This window comes from Adelges cooleyi, unplaced genomic scaffold (assembly GCF_023614345.1).
Source record: "Adelges cooleyi isolate 19-005CV unplaced genomic scaffold, UGA_ACOO_1.1 ACOO_flye_CR_arks_rails_tigmint_CR_PRNA_8, whole genome shotgun sequence".
In the NCBI taxonomy this organism is placed as follows: domain Eukaryota; kingdom Metazoa; phylum Arthropoda; class Insecta; order Hemiptera; family Adelgidae; genus Adelges; species Adelges cooleyi.
In genome coordinates, this window is record NW_026096513.1 from 4,167,202 (window position 1) to 4,191,272 (window position 24,071).

Sequence of the window (24,071 nt, forward strand, 5' to 3'; positions counted from 1 at the left end):
ATGGTGTCAGGACTTAAATTAAAATTAAATGCAAATTATAATTAACCAAAGCCCTATGTTAAGTGTCGCCAATGGGTGGCTACTTTTCTCATGCGTTTCATGTAAAAAAAACATACTTATAAGCATACATGCTTATTGTAATAAATAAATTACAGATTGTTTGTTTTTAAAAATAAAGTTAAAAAAAAAAAAATTACTGCAACTTATTTTGATAGGTAAACATAACAGGTTCAGCACCAGCAGATACCGCAGTCCGTTTTAGTTTAATCTAAACGTGTCTGCTGTGGCAATGAACCTGTATAACTCTAGTATATAAAAATAAATCTTTGGCATCTTAAACAATCATGAATTTATTATATATTTTTCACCAAAATAACATATTGTACAAATTTATTTATTGTCTGGATCATGTAATTTTGTAAAACTAATTTTAAGTTTTTGAAAATCAAATCACAGTTCAATGTCATTATGATGTTTAGACCATGGCATCTTAGGACCACTGACATTGTTGTGTGGTATTAGCTTCAAATTATTAACATAGTCTAGTGGCAAACCACTTTCTTCAGCACCTAATAAAATTGTTTCAAGATATGCTATAGATGGTCGCCTTTCCAGTGGTAATACGGGTTGTTTCTCTGGTTGATTTGCTAGCATATAAGAACGACATATTAAAGTCTGGACGTTAGGTACAGTAACATTGGCTTCAAATGGCAAGTATAATTTTTGGGAAACTCCTTCCTGTTTATCTAAGTTTTCGAGATCACTAATATTCATTTGCCACACAGCACCCCAAACATAATCCTCATCAGGCACAATGGTTGAGGGACAACCTTTCCAAAATGTTGATACTGGACCGTTAAAATCCAAACGATATCCCTAAAAACAAATTAATAATAAGAGTTTTTCCCAAACAATTTAACTGGCACTTTAAGGTACTTACGTTTAATTTACCAATCCCTATTCTTTTTGCCGAAGGATTGTTTAGATGAATACGTTGAGCTAGCAAATTACTACCATAAGCAAAGTACAAGAATGTCATCACTGATTTTATTTTACAATTAACAGCTTGATGACTGAAAAATAAAAATAAAACGTGTTAAGGTATTGAAATTAATAAAGCAACGTGCAGCTATTACCATGACGAATATCCAATTGTTTATTATTATATTAAGCCTTGCAATATCATATTATGTTCAACGACTTTGACGACATTATTGCAAATGTTAGCACTTAACCGTAGGTAATAAATATATACTTAATAGGTACTCACAAAATATATATATATAAAAAAAAAAGTTTATCTTAGCTCATTCTAGTAATTATAAATTCGTAATATTATTATCTAGTTGATAATAATAAAATAATTGTTAATCTCGAGCGTTCGAAACTTATATAAATACGCTTGCTGGTTAGACCTATAAATTATAATGATAAGCTAGCATCCCGCATCATAAACATTATAGTTGCTAGACAGTAGCCACTATCAAGTATAGGTACCTAATGGGTATCAACATTAAAATCCATGGATCCACCTTGATTATATAAATTAAGTATACCCATATCAAGATGTGAATAATGTTCCATGATAATGACAATTTATTAACCTTCTAAGCCTAAATATTTCCTATAAGATTCAAGTTTGAGACCAATATTTTCTTAATCGGCGTTATCAAATTATGCTGAATACCGATATACAGAATAATCGCTAAAACTTTAATAACAGCGAACACTAGTCACTACATAAAACTATATACTAATTATTATTCCTCTTGTGATGAAAATACAATAGAGGGAAATAACAAAGTGGGGGAAGAGAGAAAGATATATAGATTACATTAGTCTGAGAGAGACAGGCGATAAGAAGCATTTTTAAGGTTATGCGTACACAAATTATTATATTATTACCCGCCACAAATTGAAATTAAATTTTTCCCTTTTATATTTTATTATTACATATTAATATTATAGTATATAATTTTTAAGCAATACTCAACACATTTTATAAATAAGAAAAGACATTTAACTTTTTAATGCTTTAAGTAAAATCGATTTTGTTTGATAAATATTCAATATTTAGTAACAAAATACACTATTTGAACAAATTCAACAGTTTAATACTCACATAGATAATTTAATACGAACAATTTGCTAAATTTATTTAGAGATTGAAAACGTTACCAAACCAAAATTTAAATTTTTGTTATAACTACCTATAGCAATATTTATTAAAACTATTGATGGCATTTTGAATTTGTATAAAAAAACTTTTTTACTTTTATTTTTTATTAATTAAAAATAATATTTACAATCTGTACATAAAGACAAATATATAATAAGCAAATATGTTAACAATGTAAATAAATGACTTGGAGACTTTGAGTAGGGAAGCTATCCAGTGATAAAAGACTCCAAAGAGTCAGTGGAAGGACCCTTTAAAAACAATTTAAAATTAAATTATAACTTTTGTAACGATATAAACATTTTGTTTTAGGAACAATATTTTATATCGTTCCAAAAGGCATTCGTTGGCAAAAGGCCAAGTCCAAAATAATCTTGCTAGATCAAGAGTTGTCAAACCAAACTTAGGGACAGTAAAAACTAAAAAAAATAGAATTATACAAAATTAATAGAATTGTTTTGACTAAATTGAGTGAGAGGATATTATTTTATTTACGAACATGAACAGAAGGCAATATTCAAAAGGATTCTTGATGTAATGATTAGAAACTTGAAATACATTATACATATTATATAGATGATGGCCTAATATCTACATATTTATATTATAATCTATGAAAATCACAAACAAAGTAGATAAACCAATTACGTACGTATTTGATTTCTTTTGGAGCCAGCTCATGGATATTTTTATCACCAATTTTATTTTTAAATGATTACTTGATGTTTGACATTTTTTAACATGCTCGTGGCAACAAAACTCTAAACTTTTGGTTGTTACTACAATATTTTTCAATTTAGTTTCTTTTAAGCCAATAATACATTTAAAGGCCAGTTGTGCAATTATTTTTATTATTACATTCCACGAGGTAAAGGACAAAAACCAAGTCGTTATTTTGTGTGTTGGCCATTTTATATTTGCTTCTTACTTTCAAAAAGTCCTTACTTCATCAGTATTTGAAAAACAATTATTCTATTTTATTATTCAACAAAAGTATATCCATAAAAATCCAGTGGTATGGCTATTTACGTTTCGTTTCTTCAAAGAGGAAACTACGATTCCTTGGAAATTTTTCTTTCGAATCCTAAGAAGGGAGTTAGTCCATATTATGTTTCTTTGTCGAAAATAGAAAAACTCGCTATTTTGTTAATTTCAGAGCGGCTAGCTGAACATAAAGTTATGTTTTTTTTATTCTCAATTAAAATATGTTGTTTTATTTGTTCTGTTAAAAAAATTATATTCCATAAAATTCGAGATGCTAAAGCCAAATGTTATACGATTTGACGCGTGATAGATAAATGTTGTATTTTATAATTTATACTATTGCTATTTGTTGGTGATTACGATTTATGATTTTATACTCTTCACGTTGGCGCCAAAATTCATTACCCATGTAAATCTGTTAACCGGATTTTACATGCGTTTGCTTATTCACTTAAGTAATATAATTTAATTATTTTTGTCTGTTGGTTAAGGTGCATTCAAGAGTCAAGTTCATCGTATCACATAAACCGGTAACCGTTAGTACATATTAATTGATCGCAGAGGTTTAGCGTGAATATTTTAAATACTGTAGAAGTGATAACATCAAGTAATGATTATTTATCGGACATATGGACCACCGTTGTTGTGTAGGAATGCGCCGGGACAAAAATCAATATGTCAGGTGTACGCCTAGACCTGAAAAATCCTTCTAAATTGTCGAATTCCACTAGTTATAAATATACAGTGTATATATTATATTATGTAGGTATTCACAGTTGTATTCGTCTTCCCGCCAAATTCTTATACTGTTAGTCATTGGCGACGGCGTGAGAACTGAGAATTTTGTACGCGTGCCCGAGTTATTATAATTATACGTTCTCTGTTGTATAGACATATTGCATCTAACCTTATGTACACGCATAACACGCCGTATGGTCCATGTCCATTGATAAACCGGATGCGGACTTCCACTTTTTTGCCGGCGCCGTGTTGAGCATGACTCATGCGGCGCTCTCGAATTAAACCCATAATCGGTACAAACGAGATCTGTTGCCATTTGAAGTTTCTATTAGATTTTTTACACGTTAGTCTTACGACAAACGACTTGAATAATATATATTTTAAAAAAATATCATCAGTCTTGACTCTTGTCTCTCTCGCCTTTTTTTTTTCATTCTTACTTCATCTTATTGTAATAAATAAAATTATTATCCAAGTAAACTTTAATAAGCGTGAATGGATTAATTTTGAATACTAATCACGTCAAAAAGATGCAACGCAGCGTTTTATCACAATTAAATTGATCAAGGTGAAACATGCGACATAATTTTCTAAATTGCTTTCGAGCTATATTAAAATATATAATTTTATGTGTTAAGAGAATTTGTTAAGTGTATTGATCGCTAACTACTTTACCGCTGTTTACAAACAAAATGTGAAAACTGAAACGCAAATACTTAAAAACAAATGTTTAAGCTTGGGTATTTATAACACTAATGTTTTTGCGTTAACACATCAAAATTTTGCTCATTTTGAGAAATATTACATTGGTCCAGCTCTAGTTTATAGACACAATTTTTTTGTTTTATTTCACATTGTAGTAGGCCTATGTTAAGAATTAGGTTATTCTAGGATAGAGTATAGACAAATCGCAAAAACCGTCACTCAAATAATGATTGGGTGTATTTAAGATGACGATTCATGTGGTCTATAATCGCTAAACAGACCACAAGTATTATTTTGGTCATTGCATCTGTGTCTTATAAAATAAATAATAATAGTAACAAGCGGAACTACTCGTTATGTTAACACCGGCAAAATATACTTTATGATTGTATGTGTGTATTGCGTCGGCATCCCTACTCTTTTGTGTCAGACGTTAGTACTAAAGTGTTTTTGGTCCTTCTGTGTAGGTATATTATGTATACAGGCCACACCAAAATCCATACACACAATAAGAGTAAGAACAATATAAATATTATGAATGAACGCTATTGATGACGTAGGCAGTCGTGGCCGTGAAGGCGCGTATACGCTACGATGAGTAATACTACAGAGTTTGTAGTCCAACATTACCATAGTATGCTATATGTCACCTATTCAGACGTTACAAAAACCTCATTCTACAAACCACAGCAACGAACGGCCTTGACGGACACTGTCCTTATTAAAAATACATACTGTGTGTTAAAACATTTGAAATTTTGAAACCTATCCTAAATCCTTTCCATTTTGGTGATATAGGTTCTTGCATTTCTTGGTCTGTTGCTTCAATTTTAGGAGGTGCACTCTCAACAACCTGATCTACTTAACTTCAATGAATGGTATTAACTGGACTATTGGGCATGAATTCAAGCTTGCTCACAGTAGGCCAGTATTAACAATTAACCAATAGTTAGGGTTAAGGAAAAAAGTTACATTATCAACATTTGGTACTAGAAATGTATGCATAAAATATATGTATTGATTTATGAATTATGTGGTTTACTCATTTTTTGGTTAAATTTACAATGATCTATGAGTTTTTAATAATACGTCTTATGGTAGTTAAGACAAATTAAATTAAACTTGTTAATAATTAATGTGACAACTTTGGCACGTCATTCAACTCGTTCTTTTTGTCCGGCGACGTATTTTTTGAAAATGTTTAAAGTTTGCCCGGTCATTCAGTCTCAAGGGACAATAACCTAGAATCGTTGATGTAGCACATTATCTAAACGCACAGGCCAAGTTCCAGCAATGCCAATATATCTTTATACGAACCAATTCACCTGGTTTTTCTAACTCTCATATCTCTGCTTCTTCTAATGATAGACTTTTAAAACTTGAAACATAGATATACTGAGCTTAAGGAGCTTAGGACACTGTAAAAAATCGAGCCCTTAATATTAAGCCTTTTAAAAAGAGGAGAACTTCAAAGTATGCACTTTTGTTACTGACACACGGATCATCAAATTTTACAGCACTTCCTGTATAGGTAGAAACGTGAAATTTTGTTCAAAGGTAGGTCTTATAGTGCAATTTTCTCAAAATTAGTGCTGCTTTAGTGAGGGTAGTTCTAATAAATCTTATTTAATCGGGCATCGAATACAGAATAATTTAATCGTTTAAGTATAACAAAAATAGCGAGTGCCACGATGCTGAAGCCAGCAAAAAGGAATAATATCTCCAATAAAAACTTAACCGTGAAAAAAGGGCCGTTCCATACCCAAAAAATCAGCTTATCAAAGTAGTGATATCTACATTGTGACCAAGTCTGCTCTTTCTTTAGTCCATAACCTCACTTCACTTCTATTTTTATGAGCCGTACTGTTTTTTATTTTTATTGCTTATAAATGTTGATAAATTATTCGTCCTCAATGTTATCAATTTTGCGGTCATTTGTAAAGACTGCTAACCGGTTACCCTCGACTGTCAAAATAATTAGAAACATTTGATGAAGAATGAGGAATCTTAAAAAGTGGGTAGGTTTATTTTATTTGATTACAGAACGTCTCCACCCAATGTCGAGTTGCCGAACAAATAAAACGATATCAGTCTAAGTCGGTACCGGAGTTTATGACAGTGAAATTAATATTGCTAAGAATATTATTTCCAAAACCTGTTTTTGACGTGAATTGCATAGACCCACCGATGGTCGCCGGAAACTGAACACATACAATACCAGAGTTCTTTTAAAGCCGTGACAGTAGCTGTAGTTCTCTTCTTATAATAATGAGAACCCTAGTTGACTAATAAAAATTCAAAATAACAGTCTTACAGTCAGTAAGTTCGGTTTGATGGACAAAAGTTTTGGAGAAACAATTATTACTAATCACGCACTCAATTTGGATTTTAACTGTATTAGAAGTTAAAACATAATAAAAAGAGGTGTAATCAATATCAAAAACAGTGTTTAAACACGATAACTTTGATAGGGTTTGATTAAAAACTTGAGAACGGAGGCCTTGACTTATTTCCATTAGAATTAAAGAACATATTACTTGAATACCAAGGAGTATAGTTGTATAGAAAAAAAGTAAGGAATGTAACCCTGGATTCTTAGTGCCTCAATTCAGATTCATTATTGACATAATATAATTTATTATATTTTACTATAACCCGGTTGATTCTCGGTGTTCGCCTCGGCAGGTATCAGGGAAATTTCTTTTAGGGAAACTGTTTTTAAGGTTGTGTGCAAAACTCATCGCAGTAATATCTTATTCGTCAGAATTATCCGTCGTGGTTGTATCAGTGAATTGGGCTGTTTGTCATCCACTAAGAAGTCGGACGAGTCGGCAGTATCCATAACTGAATTCGGATGTGGGTGAACATGTAATGAAATTAAATGTGTTAGTTAAAAACTCGAAAACAGTGGTGTGGTTATGAACTTGAGCACACCGTCGCCGCTGATGGGGTTAGTCAGCTATGGTGGCCGGAGTCTTGGAATCGAGATGCGTCATCCGCGAATACATCCAAGACGTGAACACCATACAGTATATTATGGAAAATGCCTATGATTCAGTTTTGATCTTAACATCGTCGCATTCGCATCATGTCTTTTGTCGTCCACGTTGTTTTCGGTCCGGTAAAACAAATTCGGTCGCAAATCGCCATTTAAACGATCCTATTCGGATTTTTATTTTACTTTACAGTGTATGTTATTTTGCGTCATTTTTTCATTTGTAAGCATGTGACACCAGTCGTTTCATAATTTGTTAGTTATACATATGCCCTAGCCAATCATGATAGTACCTTTATAGCGTCATGCCCGGTTGATGGAGAAGTGGACAGACATGCGTCGTGCAGTAGTGCACTACAGGTGATGTTCGGTTCTGTAGGAGACGAGCACACTTCAGAAGACCGAAATGCTGAGGACAACGTCATCTTACCAAACGGTCGGTAAAATATTTAAAAAAACCCGTTATGTTCGACAATTTATCATATTTAGTTTAATTTTGAACTTTTAAATCCTATATTAAAGCTTAAAAATAAAAATAAATTTATTTTCTCTGAAGAGGGGTAGGATTGACGGAAGTTTGTTTTCTGACTATGGTTAAATGAAAACTCTTTTAAAAGCCCTGGCATTAGGAATTTACGAAAGGGCAAAATATGGACATTATTTGATTTTAGATTATGTACATTTATTTTTAGATTAATTTGTGTAAGTTAAACAGCTTTATTAATTAATGGGAAATAGGGTTAACATCTATTAAAGTAGTATTTAAAATCTGCTTAAACGATTCTGCAAGGAGTCAATGCTCTCCCAAATTTTTATAGGCATTACCAAAAATTAATATTAAAGCTCGTAAAACTACATATAGAAATTATTTTTACCTTCGATGTAAAGCTGAGTAAGTATTGTTTTTATAATGATAATGTTTATTTTTTATTGTTATTTCTTAATTTTTTTTTTTTTGGACATACGATATATTTTAAATCGCTGAACCTTTACGTGGTAGCTTTATAGATCAGAAATCGTATCTAAGAGGTAATTTATTAAGCCAAAAACAAAAAAGTTCACCCCTTCGCCTTCATAATCGATGAAAACATCCAAAAAATTTACACATTTTTCAATTTAAAATTACGGCGTGCTACAACTTTTTTTTTATAGTACTAAATAAGAGGAGATTACACTTTGGCTGTATTCATTGCTTTATTGAAGTTGCTATGAGTGAATGAAGCAACCTTAAACAGATACGAAAAAATATTTTCATTTTGTTATTAATTAAACTTATTATTATAAACAGACGATTAAGCCAAATTACATTTTTATGCACAATATTTTGAATTGTTTTTATCGATGCTTAATATTTTTTTGGTGCAAATGTGTAAATGATTTATTTATTTTTTATACAGATCCAATAGATTGGACCAAAGAACACGTTGCGGCTTGGTTAAAATGGTGTGCCCAACAATTAGAGTTATGGCCGTTACCAAGAGCTGAGGATTTTCCCGAAACCGGTAGTGAACTTTGTTCCCTGAGTAGGTTGGAATTTGATCGCCGATCAAGGAACAGACGGTCTGGCAGATTGTTATTACTCCACTTGTCACTGCTAAGACAACCTATCACAGGAATACCTCCTAGTCCTAGTCTAACAAATCCAGACGAAGGTAAGATCATAAAAAAAATGTATTAATAATTACTCACAAAAGAAAGAAAAAAGTGAATAGTTAATAATATTTAGAAATAACATAATTTAAGAATTTTAACTTACGACATAGATAAGTTATATATTTAATAAAATTTAGAATATTTGTTTTGAAAATTATTAACATGAAATAGATAATTATTTTAATTGCAATAGTGGTAATGAGGTAATGATATTGGGAATAGAATATAGCAATTAGAAATTCGACTAATCAAATTGTATAAATAAAAAAAATACTGGGATAGCTCTGATGAGATTAGGTTAGTCCATATTATCGAACAAACGCCAATACAAACAAAATTGTATCTCCCGGGTGTTTTTTTTACCCTCGGTAAACGTCATCGTTAAAGCTTAGCGCAAAAATAAGGGATAAAAATCCCTCTGGAACTAAAGTGTAATATATCACGCGGAGACACAGGTAATCCCCTTTAAGGCGCGCTGTCGCTTAACCTCGGCCATTATTGCTTCTCGACATTTGACTTTTAGATTGTTAGTTTTTTTTTTATTCTTTACCTCTTTCTAACTTTATTATTATACGAATCTCTAAGGCATGATTTATACAACGCTCACAACCCTTAAACAAAAAGAAACATTTTTGTAGAATAATATGTACATATATTTTCATTTCTTTAGGTTTGTCTTTTGGTATTACAAGATAAATATATTATTATTATTATTATATAGTAATGCGAACATGTATCATCGTGACCTAGACATTTTATTTATAAGTTTCCCCCGATAAATATCTCATAAATCTACAGTTCTTTGTTTTTTTTAATTATACGGTTCACCATCTCATACTTGAATGACTAAGGTTTATTAACAAATGTTATGTTTCTATATTATCATCATTTGCTTAGTCAGATTATTATTACTTACATAAAAGTAATGTTACAGAAAGAGTTAGTCATGGATATGTGAGTACAAGTTTCTTTTAGAAATTAATCTTATACAGTGAGGTATATGGTATGGTCACTGGTCAGTATACTATTATGTCGTTATAAATATAATTTAATTCAATATAAATTTCATTAGTTATATTATTTTATTTGCACACGTATATTTTTTTAATGATATTGATAATTTTTGTTTTTATTTTTCTATCGGCCTAATTATTATTGTAATTTGTATACCCTTTTTTCATTTTTAAATTTATTTATTTGTTAATAATAGTAAAAAAAATTAATGTACTTAATATTTATTTTTATGAAATTACTCGAATATTATTTTAAATAAATTTAAATTTTAGATGATGTAAAGTATGTACAAAATATAAATAGCTGATAAGCGCATCAGTAAATTTAATAGAAAAACACTTTTAGGTTTAAATGGGGTTCATAAGAATCGGTTGCGGGTAATGAAATTACAAAAGCACAGCAGGGAAGGAAGAAATAAAAAATAAACGGTTGCAGGAAGGAAGGAAGGAAGGAAGGAAGGAAAGAATAAAAGTATCAGAAAGGACAGCTCGAGGATTTGTGTTGTCGCCCTTGATATTTTCTTACTGAACGACAGAGTATAAAGTTTAATTTTATTGTACAATGAACTGAAAAGTAATTTTAACCAAAGTAGTAATATATAAATAAAAGTTTCACAATATAATTATAAACATTTTTTAACTTTATATTATTATTTTTTTTTCTCTTTGAAAGTTTTTCTTTTATGATAAATTTTTGAGTTTCTGTGCACTCCTCTCATTCCCATTATATTCCATGCTCCTGGGTACCAAAATAATTACGGAATTATCTCCTTTTTTTTAGGTTAAGGCTTAATGTAATTTTTACTTTTTATTTTTTGTTTCTAAATATTTAGTGTACTGGACTTTTAGGACTATCTAGGACTTTTAGTCCATTTGTAATAAATAAATATCTTGGTTTTATTGCAAGTTAAAAAATATTGGCTTTAAAATTATGTGCCTTTTTTGTGTTATAACTTTTGAACTACCATATTGCTTTTTATTTGACGAATATTGTTCTACCGTTTCGAAATTATAATAATATGAAGTAAGTTAATGCGTGTAGTAAGTTGAGGCTTAATTTATAAATTCACCTATTTAGCTACAAATTCTAGAAAGAGTCATCTTATATACCAATTAGTCATTTTTTCGGGGCCATTATGTGAGTCAGAACTAAAAATTGTACTTAAGGTAGATTTATAAATATATTTTTTTAAATTATAAAATTAGCAATATTTAATTACAATCTATATTAAACAATAAGTATAATAATTAATAGTTATAACAGAAATAAAACAATGACGGATGACAGATTTGGGAGCAATCAGTAGTGCCATCTGACTAAAATTATATATTTATGTAATATTTTTTATCCTCAAGTCAAATATAAGCTACAGACAATGACAGATTCGTTACAGAATACAGCATACATAACAATTGTTTTTTTTTGCAGAGTTAAAATATTTATTACAAGTTTAACCTATATAATTTGTTAAAAGGCTAAGCAGAGGCTAAGGTTATTCAGTAGTACTTAATACTTAAATAACACTAAGTACTTAAAAGTAAATTATTATAATAAAAAATATCAGTGTATGATAATTGATATTATAAAAGTACATTAAGGTGTACCGACATTTAAAGTTATTAAAACCTAATAAAATGAACAAAGAAAATAACTAAAAAAACATATAGTTATATTTACATAAAGTATAGTATTAGAACTAAGAACTTCAATATTATTTATGTTTTCTTAAAAAGAGAAATCAGGGTTTTCGATTATTTTGTGTGTGTATAATGTAAGACATATTATTGATTCGATTCCACATCAGAAAGCATTACACTCGTTATAGACACCTATTATATGTTGAGGTGATTGAATGAGAATCCGAATTTCAAAGTATATTTATTTTTTTGAGTAATGAAAACGTTACTAAAAGTCTCCAAGAACGCGCGTCTATAGCCTTTAGACAGCGCTTTATTAGTGGGCATACGTAATAAAGCGGCTCAAATGAAGTTTATACTATGCTGTTGTGCGTTTGGATTTAAAAAAAAATGTCATAATTTTGTGATCACATTATTAGATGAGATGCTAGTGAAAAATGAGCACCTCCCGTACAGAAGCGAAGATTCTCTCTTTTAGCGTTAAAAGAAAACGTCGCGTCGTCGACCCCCACGGGTTGTTGGCGTTTTAATAAATGTTTCATATTATATTTATCTATATACATATAAACACGTATATCACACATTTTATATATATTATATACATATAATAAGCCTGAGAACGATGCGTCCCGTATATTATGTAAAGCTCTCGAGACAAGGACTCAGTCGCCGCCCGGAGAAAACGATTTAATAACGTCAGCTTAGACCCCCGTCGTCGACTGTCATTATTATTTCGCCCCCTTGTACTATATCCTACACCGAATGCGTCCTTATTCCTAAATCAAATTACAATATAAGCAAGCGCGTGCGCCCCACATTGTATAATAATATGTCCCTGGTGTGTGACCTCAGTGCGGCTGTGTGTATGTAGGTAAATTTTGCATCGTTAAAACCGAGATGAGATGAGATCTGCCGGCAATTTCGATCATTTTATTGTTTTATCATTGACCTTTTATTAAATAGTGAGTAGTTAATTTACCGTTTTTTTTTATCAACAATTACTTGACACCAAAAAATTATCAGTAATTAAATTAATCTGTTACAATAATTAGTGGTCTCGCTGACATGGTATTCTAATTTTTAGACTTGAGTTCATTTACTATGGCCACTCTCCACTAAAATTATTTTTTTATTTTAATCAAATTATGAAATAAGAAATTTAGTAATAGGAATCCGTCTTTCTGTCCGAATTATCTAGATTTGACGGATATATTTCAATTCCATCTCTAATCATAGGCGGAGATTGGGGGTGTTGGGGGGTTTGGGGGGCTTAGACTCCCCAAATTATTTCATCATTCATCAAAATAATGATGAGGGGATGTGAAGCCATTGCCATTGCCAAGCCAGTCTAAAAAAATAATCAAATCTTCGCCTATATCTCTAACATTAACAGTGCTTTTGGATTTCGTCACTTACACGAATTTTAGGCGTAAACAAATTAAAATTAAAAACCTATGAATCCGGATAATCAGATTAGTACGGAATTCAATTCGATTGAAATTTATTTTTATGTTCATATGTTTTTATTTTTAATGTATATTTTGTTTTATCCATACTTTAATAGCTGTGTAATAAATGACAATAACACCATTTAAATAAATAAGATAAATCGATATATGAAAATGCTACCGACGAACCGAGTTGACACTATAAACTGGTATCGCACTCAAATTGATGTAATTATATCAACTTACTATTCGAAGCCGTTACGAAAAGTAATACGTTTCATTTGAATTTCGGTACGTTTTGTCACGAAAACCATTGTAATACATCATTTTGACGGTCAGTAGTTGGGCCATACTTTCTTTACCAGCTCCATAGAAAAACATTTTTTTTAGATATACCAACCCGGTTAATAGGTCATACTTATTGCTCTCGACCAAAGAACATTTCAGCCTAATATGACGGCTCTTGGTGTTTTCCAATAGTATATCTGGCGGACTTAAATAGTGTACGGATACTGATTCAAAAAAAACAGACTTCCCGGCGGAATAGGGCCTAACGATGCAACGAACAAAGCGGTGTATACTTAATGTAGGGATTCGGTTTTTATTCCGGTCGCGGTTAATGGCGAAATATTTATTATGGTAGTTCTTAATGCCCCGAATACGAATCGGGCGATGGTTGCGTCGATACGGAAAACATTTGGCGACCGGAAACGTATTTACACTTAAAATAACCTCTATGAGAGTTGCAGTGGACGTTGGTAAAATAAGAAAAAGGATAAACACGAGAAAAGAGAAAAAACCTACGGTCAACACCCAGGAGACCCGATAACAATTTTAACCCTAGCGCATTCGTGTGCCGGATAACATCAGTCTTTTTGTTAAAAATGACCTCTTTTAATCAAATACCCTTTTTGATTTGGTTTTACCCATTACATACTATTCTCAACATCACATACTGAAACCCTTTCGAGAAAATCATTATTCTTAAACTACACTGAAAACGAACTTTCACACTATAAGCGTACACATTGCTGATAAAAAGACTTGGTGTTACCGTCACTCAGCATTTGCACGAAATAATAGAAAACGTTATACGTAACGTTAATAATTATTGAGGAACTTACTTCAATGACCGGAAACAATAAAAGAAATGTCTAAAAGAACACTAATGTGGGCTGGAACTACTTAGAGAAAATATGGTTCATTGATAAAAACGGTTATTAAAGATGTCTCGACTAGAAAAAAACCCTTAGACAGGCTACGCTTATGATGAGAATACTTTATATTAATAGTTATGTTAAAGTTGTGAAACTAGGCAAAAATGGAGAGGCGTGGCAGATAATAGGGAAAGATTGAATTTGTTAGGAGTGCTAGTCTTAGAGCCCGAAACACCCTAAAAAAAATAATAATTAATTAAACACTCATGTCTATACTATAAAACAGTAATAATTTGAATGCAAAATGATCAACACTAATACTTTATTTATATTCTTGATTTTAAAAAAATTTGTAGGTTAATGAAATATTCAAGTTTTAATTTGTGTAGAGCGATTTGTGTATAAGTAATAGACGAAATGTATAAACCGAAAAACTTCATACAAAGGTCTATCTATTTTCAAAACTATATTAAGTATTTGTTTTGGATAAAATACTTGATGGAGTTAAATAGTTATTAATTCCGAATTTAATTCTGAACTTTTGTTTTTAATTATTGTAGCCCCAATGTTATCTACAAAATGTACCTAAAATTAATAATCACGATTTTTTTTTAAATTCGAATTATCGCGGTTCCAATCCTAATACATATAACTACACAGTTTCCACAAGTAAAATAAATATTGCTAATGTATAATGAACTATTATTAGGGTTACATAGGGCACAACATTTTTATAGTTGTCTATAAAGTTCCCTTTTTCAATTGAACACTTTTTATGTAAATTTTACCAATTAAAGTTGTCTTAATTATATTTTATGTTTAGTCGATATTACAATTTAATAAAGTCAACAATAGAATCTGACAATTCGCTACTTGGCCATAATTTTTGTCCTAGGACCTAATTTCACAATCATTTTTGCAAATGCATAATATATACAACTGAATACACTTTTATTCACCGTGTCAACTCCGCCCAAATTAGCTCAATCCGCCCAAGTACGCTGATGAATTAAAATTCTATATAATATTATTATATTATAAATTATTTGGTGGGCATGAAGGTTTTATTTTTTCCGTTTGTTTAGGGTGCTCACTCATGGCCATTATATTTGTAAATGTATAATTCGTCATTTGGTTATAGTTTTATTCTGTTATTATCTATTCTATTTGAAAAATCACTATTAATTCTTAAAAGTTTGAATACAGATGGGGAAAATTAATTTCTATTTTTTTTAAATGTAATTTCTCGTTTAATATAATATGCATAATAACTTAAAAATTGAACACAGTACTAGGTAGTTATAAAGTAATATATTTAAAAAAATTAAAAGTAATTAAGTATTATATTAGTATTATATTTATTAGTAATTTAAAGTATTGTATGTAATATGTATATTTCTACAAATGAAGTATGTCCCTAATAATTGTGTGAAGGGAATTGAAAGCAGTAGTATTTTTTGACGTTTTAGATCAAAAGCCTGACAAAATGTCGACTACTTAAGATGGTCCGATTTCCATTCTGTAAAGATATACGAGGTTTTTGTCTGCTTTACTAGGTTGTGTAGAAAACATATTTTGTTTTTAGCTTTTTTTATATAAGAAAATAGTTTTTTAATATTGAAAAAAAAATTTAATTTATTTAATAAACTATACAAGTAACTAATTTTTTTAAAATAAAAAACGGTTTTCTTTAACCTAGTAAAATAGTTTAAAGAACTCGGATCTCTTTATAGAATTACAGTATTTAACCTTATAAAATAGTCGTAATTTTGTCAGGCTTTTAGGTCTAAAATGCTACCAAAAAGGCGTTTACTCATTTAAAAAATTGTAAAGTTAAAAATAATAACTCGAAGCTTATACAAATTAATCTGTTCATAAATTGATATAGTCAAAATTGATTAAAAATTTAAAACCCATTTTTCTTAAACATTTCCTATATAAAACTCCTTAAAACCCGTCTGCTTTCAATTCTCATAAGTTAAAATGTTAGATCTGTTATAGTGTAACATCTACTTTCTAAATAATGGAATTAATTAATAATAAACCAAAGCTTAATGATCGCCGTAGCGACGACGATAGGATTACGACGAGGGATGGTTTAAAAATAAAAAATAAAATCTCGTTGGGTTTGACTTAACAATAAATGTCCAAGAGCGCGTTATTACCAACTTGGACTGGCTGCGACGGCGCTTAATAAACGTCAAGACTTTGCCGCCAGGAAAATCCTCGTGTGGGCGGCGCTGATGTGTCTCGGGGGCGTGGGGAAAAATGGGGTTTCCGGCCTATCATCGATGTGCATTCACCGTACTTGCCGGCCGAAGAAAAATCTGTGTGGAAAACGTTTTTTTCCAAACCGAAGCTGTTTGCACCCAAAGTGTTGCCAAAGTGTTCGAGACCGGCCGAGTCTGCATTTGGCGCGAGTACGTCGACTCAGCCGTACCACTACCGTCGTCAGCTGTCGCCGGCCTTCTAACCAGAAATGCTGCAAACCGTGCGGACGTGATTATAACACAACAGACGCCCTCGCAAATAGATGTGGCAGCTATCGGCTTGCGATCGGCATGATCTTAGGAGACACTTGCAGATGGCTACCGCCCTCAACCGGGCCAAACCTTTCGGACATTCGGCTCATCAACTCTTCTACAACGGTTTGTTACGCAGACGTTCTTGAGAGGACGTAAATCCAATTTATTTCGTTCTAAATCATGTCTCATTAAATTTATTTTTCTGACAAACTGACTGAGGTTTTAGCTTAAAAGTACATCTACCATTAAACATACGCAAAAAGACGAAAATATGCAATAAAATAATATTCTATATGATATGTAATACAATTTCATTCCAAAATTATTTTTATTCAAATACATAATACATAATTAAATTTTAAAATACATTTATCTCGTATATTACTATAAAAATGATTTGAAAAACAAGATAAACATTTTTTTTTTACTCATCTCGAATTAATTGTAGTTTATAATAACTCAGAACTTTAATCTTTTTATACAACGCTTCGATGCTAATCTGTAGATGGTAGAAATACATAAAATATGGATAAAAATTATTGTAATAGCAATAATGTGTTTAAATTCTCTTTTAAGTTTTAAGGGTGAATTACGATTAGGGTTGATCGTTTGTCTATAATAATGTGTTATTGTTCTAAACCATATATCGTACTTAACGATATAAAGAAACATTTTTATTTTTGATACATGTTAATTGTTTAATAATTATTCAAACTTAAAATGTAATACTGACATGGAGTAATTTTAGCTTTTTTAAGGTGTCCTTAACAAAAAAAAGTTACAGTCTACTTGCTTTAGCCTGCTGGCTCCTGAACTGTGATTTTTCTGATCTATAATCTCCTTGCGATTTATGATGAAAGTATAGTCTTAATTGTATGTTCTGGCCAAACGTTTGCAGGACAACGACGACTTGTTATTATTTTGATGGTATCTTATATATTATGTTATTATACGTTTAGGCGCGTTACTTTAGTAACGTAATTTAGTGTCGTTTTCGGGAGGGGGCCAAGGCTAAAGCATATTCCATCCTAAAAAAGTTTGACTACAGATTTAACTAATTCGACTATTTTTAAAAAGTTATAACACGCTGTAATTTTTTAATAGAAAAGTAAGTACGTATTTTAGGTGTTTTCTCGATTTTTAAATGAAAGGGGTAAACTTTTGAATTGTTAGTTTAATAAAGTACATTTTAGCTACTTTATTGGATCAAAAATTTAATTTCTTGTATAGACTTGGTACATAAAGACCAAAAAAGAATAAAAATAAATCATTGTACAAACGATACTTTCTCAGTTCCGCATCGAAGATAGAAACCCAAAATACACTTTGTATGTGTAGCGTTATATCGAGTGATCTATCTGATGTAAGACACTTATTTTCTCGGAAAATATGAATATTTTGGTAATTATTTTTTTCCTGTACTTTTATTTGTAATATTTTACTATATTTTTTAGTACTCAGAAAATTTTCGTCTTCATTGCTTATACGTAAAATAAGTATGGATTTTCTTTTTTTTAAATGGAAACATGTTAAACAGTCTAAAAATATTTAGATAAAATAATTTAAAAAGTGTTATAGTTAAAATTTTTAATTTTTACCAATCTCTTTGTTTGCTATGGCATTGTAAAGATTTGAGTTTAAGATCAATATTCGTTCGGTATTTCTTATAATTATAAGAAGAAATGTAATATCTTTGCAAAGTTATATGCAAACGAACAGACTAATAAAACGTATTGAAAAATATAGTAAAATAGGTACCTACAAGTAAAGGAAAAAAATTATTTTTAAAATGTTCATGTTTTCTGAGAAAATGAATGTCTTACATCAAATGTATCACCCTGTAGATAATCTAAATGTGAAAAATTAAAACTCTGTTTAAATGTATCATGTAGTAATTGAACAATAGAATGGATGAATTAATTTCCCATGGATATCAATGTTAATAATTTTAGACAATTTCACATTTATATTATACTAGTTTCGTATAAAGCACAATTAATAAATAAGTTGCTTAAGTAACTTAACTGTTAAGAAAAACCATTACAATTGTATTTGTTGATAAATATTTACCATTTAGTGAGAATAAGTACCGGTTGATAATATATACTTATATAAAGTATATAGGTGATATGATAAAGCTTAGGCTAAAATCTAAAAGTGTTGTGGTAGTCTAAAATAAAATACTTTTATATTATACAACACAACAATAAGATCAAAATGCAAACGCCAAATCAATCCAAAATATGAGAAGGGAATAAGTGGAAATTAAAATATTTTTAAAAATAAAACAAGTATTTTTTGTGTTTCACATACAAAGTGTGTTTAATTTTTGTGTTAAGGGATATAGCTCAGCATATAGACGCATTGGCAATAGATACATTCATAATAACGTAGTCTAATATTAAAAAAAACGCGATTTTTTTTTTTACTATTCACATCGGCATGATTTTTCCTCTTTGTACAAAAAGAATGACGAGTCAATGTTTGTTTTAGGACAATAAAAAGGATTAGGTAGGTGTACAATAAGGGAAGCCGGAGGGTCTGTTCCCTCCCGTAGAGAGTAATAGACAGTGTTTTATGATATAATCAAAATCGGCATAATAGTATTAGATTAGGTCACATATTACATGAATGAGATACTACACCCAAAGAGGATATTCGATGTTAGCATTTAATAAGAAAGGGGTTGCTCTTTATGAATATTTGTGTTATAAAAAACTCTAGAAAAATGTAAAATATGATAATATAAATATATTATTGTATTATACTCGTATCTCAAGTTGCTTTCACCAAGATTAAATTATTCTAGTTCTGTTGTTCTTTGTGAAATTGGTTTTAAAAAAAATCTATCTATAATTATATATTATTCTTTGTGCAAAGTGAAGTTAATATAAATAAATAGAATTCTCCTATACGAAATTTTTATTTGTGATAAAAAATTATAGCTTGTTATTTCTTCTTTTAGACACAAAATGTAGTACATTGCTCATGTATTTACAATGTTCATTTGGCGTTACAATCATTTATCTTAGGCGCGTATTATAATAAAGAGACTTGGTTTACCAAGAATACCAGCATACTATTATACATTTTTGTTTTTAAACGTTTTAGATCCTTATGAAGTGGTTAATGCCGCCAGTAGCCGATTGGTGGCTCAAGCAACTGCCGGATCTGGACAGATACAACTGTGGCAATTCCTATTAGAATTATTAGCTGACTCGAATAACGTTGGATGTATTTGTTGGGACGGGCCAGGCGGAGAGTTCAAACTCATAGACCCAGACGAGGTAGCCAGGCGTTGGGGAGAACGCAAATCTAAACCAAATATGAACTACGATAAGCTCAGCAGAGCACTCAGGTATGTTAGGTATTTTAAATATAAAGCACTTACTCTGTGATACTGGCTAATGACTACTAATATAATTTGGACGACAAACTGTCGATTTTTCCGATTGTGTGCCAAAGTAAAGACATAAAATGTCAAAATATTAATAAGATTAGTAGAATATTCTAAGTACAATTGGAATTATATTTAAAGTCATAAAAAATTAATTTAGCATGGCCTCAGAAATCAGCTGTTTTTAAAGCTATTGGTCAAGTGGAGAATTTCCCATGGTTCTACTTGGCTTTGGATTTTTAGTTTTTTCAGTTTACTGAGCTGCCAGAACGTTTTTTTATTCTATCTATGTTTAAAAAATAGTGATGGGATTTATATTGGCGCAACTAGGGGGGTGCAAAAGGGTCCTTAGCACCTCTTGATTTTTTTAGATCATACATACTACAACTATTTTGAAATACCATCAATTTTATGTTTCTAAACTATGAAATATTTACTGAAAAATAATTAACACTATTTTGGTCAAAAGTCCCAGCAACTCATGAATGATTAGCGATAAAATATACATTACCGAGAAATTGAGTGCACACGACAATTATGAGCTATTTTTAGCCAATGGGTTACATCATTAAGCACTATATGGATATACGCGGTGGTAGATTACAATATTACGGGTAAACCCTCTGTGCGTTTTATGTAAACATTTTATCGCCTTATCGGCCAAATCATAATATTACATTAATATCTAATCACATCTAATTTTGTGGACTGTCGACTGTTGAGTACTCATTCAAGTGTCCGTGTCCGCATGTTGCGTTTACCTACGACTTTATTACTTATTATTTTTTTTAAATGTTCAGTATTTTTAAAAAACAAAAACCTACACATGAAAACGTAGACTTGGATGACCCAGGAGTGTCTTGTTCATCGGGAACGTCAAAAAATGTCATAGGCATTAACGATTTGGGTATTTGGTAGGATATTTCAAGTGTAAATATTGATGTTTTAAAAGCTGTAATGATGGTTGTTAATAACTGCCTACCAACTAACTTTACACAAAAAGATGTGAAAGAGAAAATAAAAAAAAATTCGTTTCCAAACTTACACAAATGTATGCAAATTGCCATGACAATAGCAGTTACTTCAGCTACTTGCGAGCGAAGTTTTTCGGCAATGCGGAGAATCAAAAACTGGTTACGATCAAGTATGCTACAGCAAAAATTTTCAAATTTAGCTTTGTCAAATATTGAAAGAGACTTGTTAAATTTAATAACTACAGAAACCATTTTAAACAAATATGCCGAGAAAAAGAGAAAAATTATGTTGATATAAGTTGATTTTTTAAAACGTAATAAAATAAAAATATTATATATTTTAGAATATTCTTGTTTTCAAATATTTTATTCTATATCTAATGATTCAAAGGTAAGAGTTATGTTTATTCAACAATATACTGATGCTGGGTATTTGGTTACGTTAAGAGTTACTTTTAAACTGCCATCTACGCAACTCGCAAGTTTTTCGCTTATATGAAGTTGTGTTACGAAAATATGTTATCAATGGGTTTGAAATTAATGTGTTGGGGGGTGGGGATTTTTGTTGTATACATAATTTTAGCACCCCCTAAAATGTAGGTCTAGTTGCGCCTATGGGGATTTATTCAAATATTCCAAAGTTTATCACTATTATAATGACACTATTAGTATCTCCACGTCATCAGTACTTATATAATATACCAATATACTAGTGTATATTTGATTAAATTTTTGTGTTATTTTTGTACAGGTATTACTATGACAAGAACATCATGACCAAAGTTCACGGCAAGCGGTACGCGTACAAGTTTGACTTCCATGGTCTTATGACCGCTTGTCATCAGAGTCAGCCACAGCTTCCTCAGCCTTCTCCTGTGGGTCCACCACATTCCACACCGTCGCCCGCGGCGTCTTCTTCTTCGAACGCAGCCAACCCGCCGGATTTTGGCGGGCTCTATGGCCAACAACCAGTGTCCACGCCGACAGCCATTTTCCCCACCGGACCTTCTTACTGGGCCACGTCGGCCGCCGGCCTGTCCACTCTATACCATCATCACCAGCATCCTCCCGCACCACCAAGACCTTATCCGCCTTAATATTTTCATGTCAAAGAATAAATCCATTGTTCCAAAATTAGAGTTGAAAAAAATCTCAGTAGAATAACATAAACCACAATCGCTTTTCTATTATTAAGCTGATTATCGTAAAAAATCTGTCTGAACATAAGTCCTATATTTTTGTTTTCTTATATTAGACATAACAGCAAAAATCTGTGTTAGTATAATGTTATGTACTTTCAGTACTTTTGAATTCGAATCCAATGCATGGTGTCATTTGCTGCAGCCCATTCCGTAAATGGAATAAGTTATTTTAGTACACAGAAAAAATATATAGTTAGACCAACTAAACATTTAGTTGGCCGATTATATTTACCATAATTTTAGTTGGTCCAACTATATATTTTTTTCCGTGTACCTACTATGTTTATACACTACAACTGTACTTTGTCATAAAATATATCCTGTAAATACATTAAAATATTATCGAATTTGATAAATATTTTTGTTTGTTCTTAAGTCCTCATCATTTATATAATTAATCATATTAATACCATGATAATCTTTAATTATTCAGAACACAATGTTACGTGTAGTATAAATTATTAGTTTTATATGTTACAGACAAAATATATAAACGCTGTAACGCTGTAACGCAATGTACCTAATGGGTTACAGGATATTAATATATTCGGTAAATAGAATTAGGAAATTGTACGCTTTGTATTAACAGTAAAATCATGAGCTGCATAAAAATAATCAAAATAATGGTCACATTAATAATATATACAATGTGCACATTATAAACGAATATTATCATTTATCAATTATTAAATTGTTAAGTTTGAAATATTTTATGTTAGAGAATAAATGAAACCAAGAAAATCATTTGTAAAGTTCACGTACCTACTAAAAAACGAAGCTTGCCTCCATTCTTGATATTAAATGTAATTGTTATAGTTGTATTTTTTCAGCTCCTTAGCTTCAATGCGGAGCTGAGAAAGTATTGGTTCTACCATGATATGTGTTTTTATAATTATTATAACGTTTTTATTATAATTATTATTATAACGTTTTTATGAACTCACAATCTTGTTTGTCGTTCCAGGTGGAATCTTGCAACTCAAATTTCGAGCACTTCCCGATTAGCTATCCGGCTGAAACTTTCAGGGTAGCTCACAATTTGATGACAATGCATTATTTATCCACAAGAGGTTGAAAATTCCACCCCTAAGGGGGTTAAAATGGGATCAATTTCTTGTCCGTCGTCCGGGTGGAATTATGCAATTCAAAAAGACTTATTTCTCACCCGCCAGCAAAAATTATGCGTGGTGCGTTTGGGCGTGAACGGTGCTCAGATATGAGCGGTACCAGGTTCAAACCCGTTCCCATCATTACACTTTTTTGCATTTTCTTACAACTTTTATGATAATTTATATAGTAATTACAACTTGATTTCAACTTTTATGATAATTTATACAGTAATAAATCTAAAATTATAAGCTTTTAAATTGATTACTAATTATTATGATAATCCTTCTGACCATGCAGCCTTTTCTAATGTAATCACCGCTCACAGACGAAATGGACGGATTTTATTATAT

General features: G+C 30.9%; 2 protein-coding genes across 2 annotated transcripts; one reads left to right on the forward strand and one right to left on the reverse strand.

The window, feature by feature from the left end:
- Nucleotides 1-332: 332 nt before the first annotated feature.
- Nucleotides 333-1,748, reverse strand: LOC126845584 (gamma-glutamylcyclotransferase-like). The gene is made up of 3 exons (XM_050584308.1): nt 1,137-1,748; nt 941-1,073; nt 333-876 (listed from the first exon to the last, which is right to left on the reverse strand). Exons 2-3 carry the CDS (start codon nt 1,037-1,039, stop codon nt 451-453), a joined length of 525 nt encoding a protein of 174 aa, XP_050440265.1. The 5' UTR covers nt 1,040-1,073; nt 1,137-1,748; the 3' UTR covers nt 333-450.
- Nucleotides 1,749-16,932: 15,184 nt separating this feature from the next.
- LOC126845583 (transcriptional regulator ERG homolog) lies at nt 16,933-22,929 on the forward strand. The gene is made up of 3 exons (XM_050584307.1): nt 16,933-17,161; nt 20,150-20,396; nt 22,161-22,929. The coding sequence occupies exons 1-3, from the start codon at nt 17,047-17,049 to the stop codon at nt 22,504-22,506; spliced, it is 708 nt and encodes a 235-aa protein (XP_050440264.1). The 5' UTR covers nt 16,933-17,046; the 3' UTR covers nt 22,507-22,929.
- Nucleotides 22,930-24,071: the final 1,142 nt, after the last annotated feature.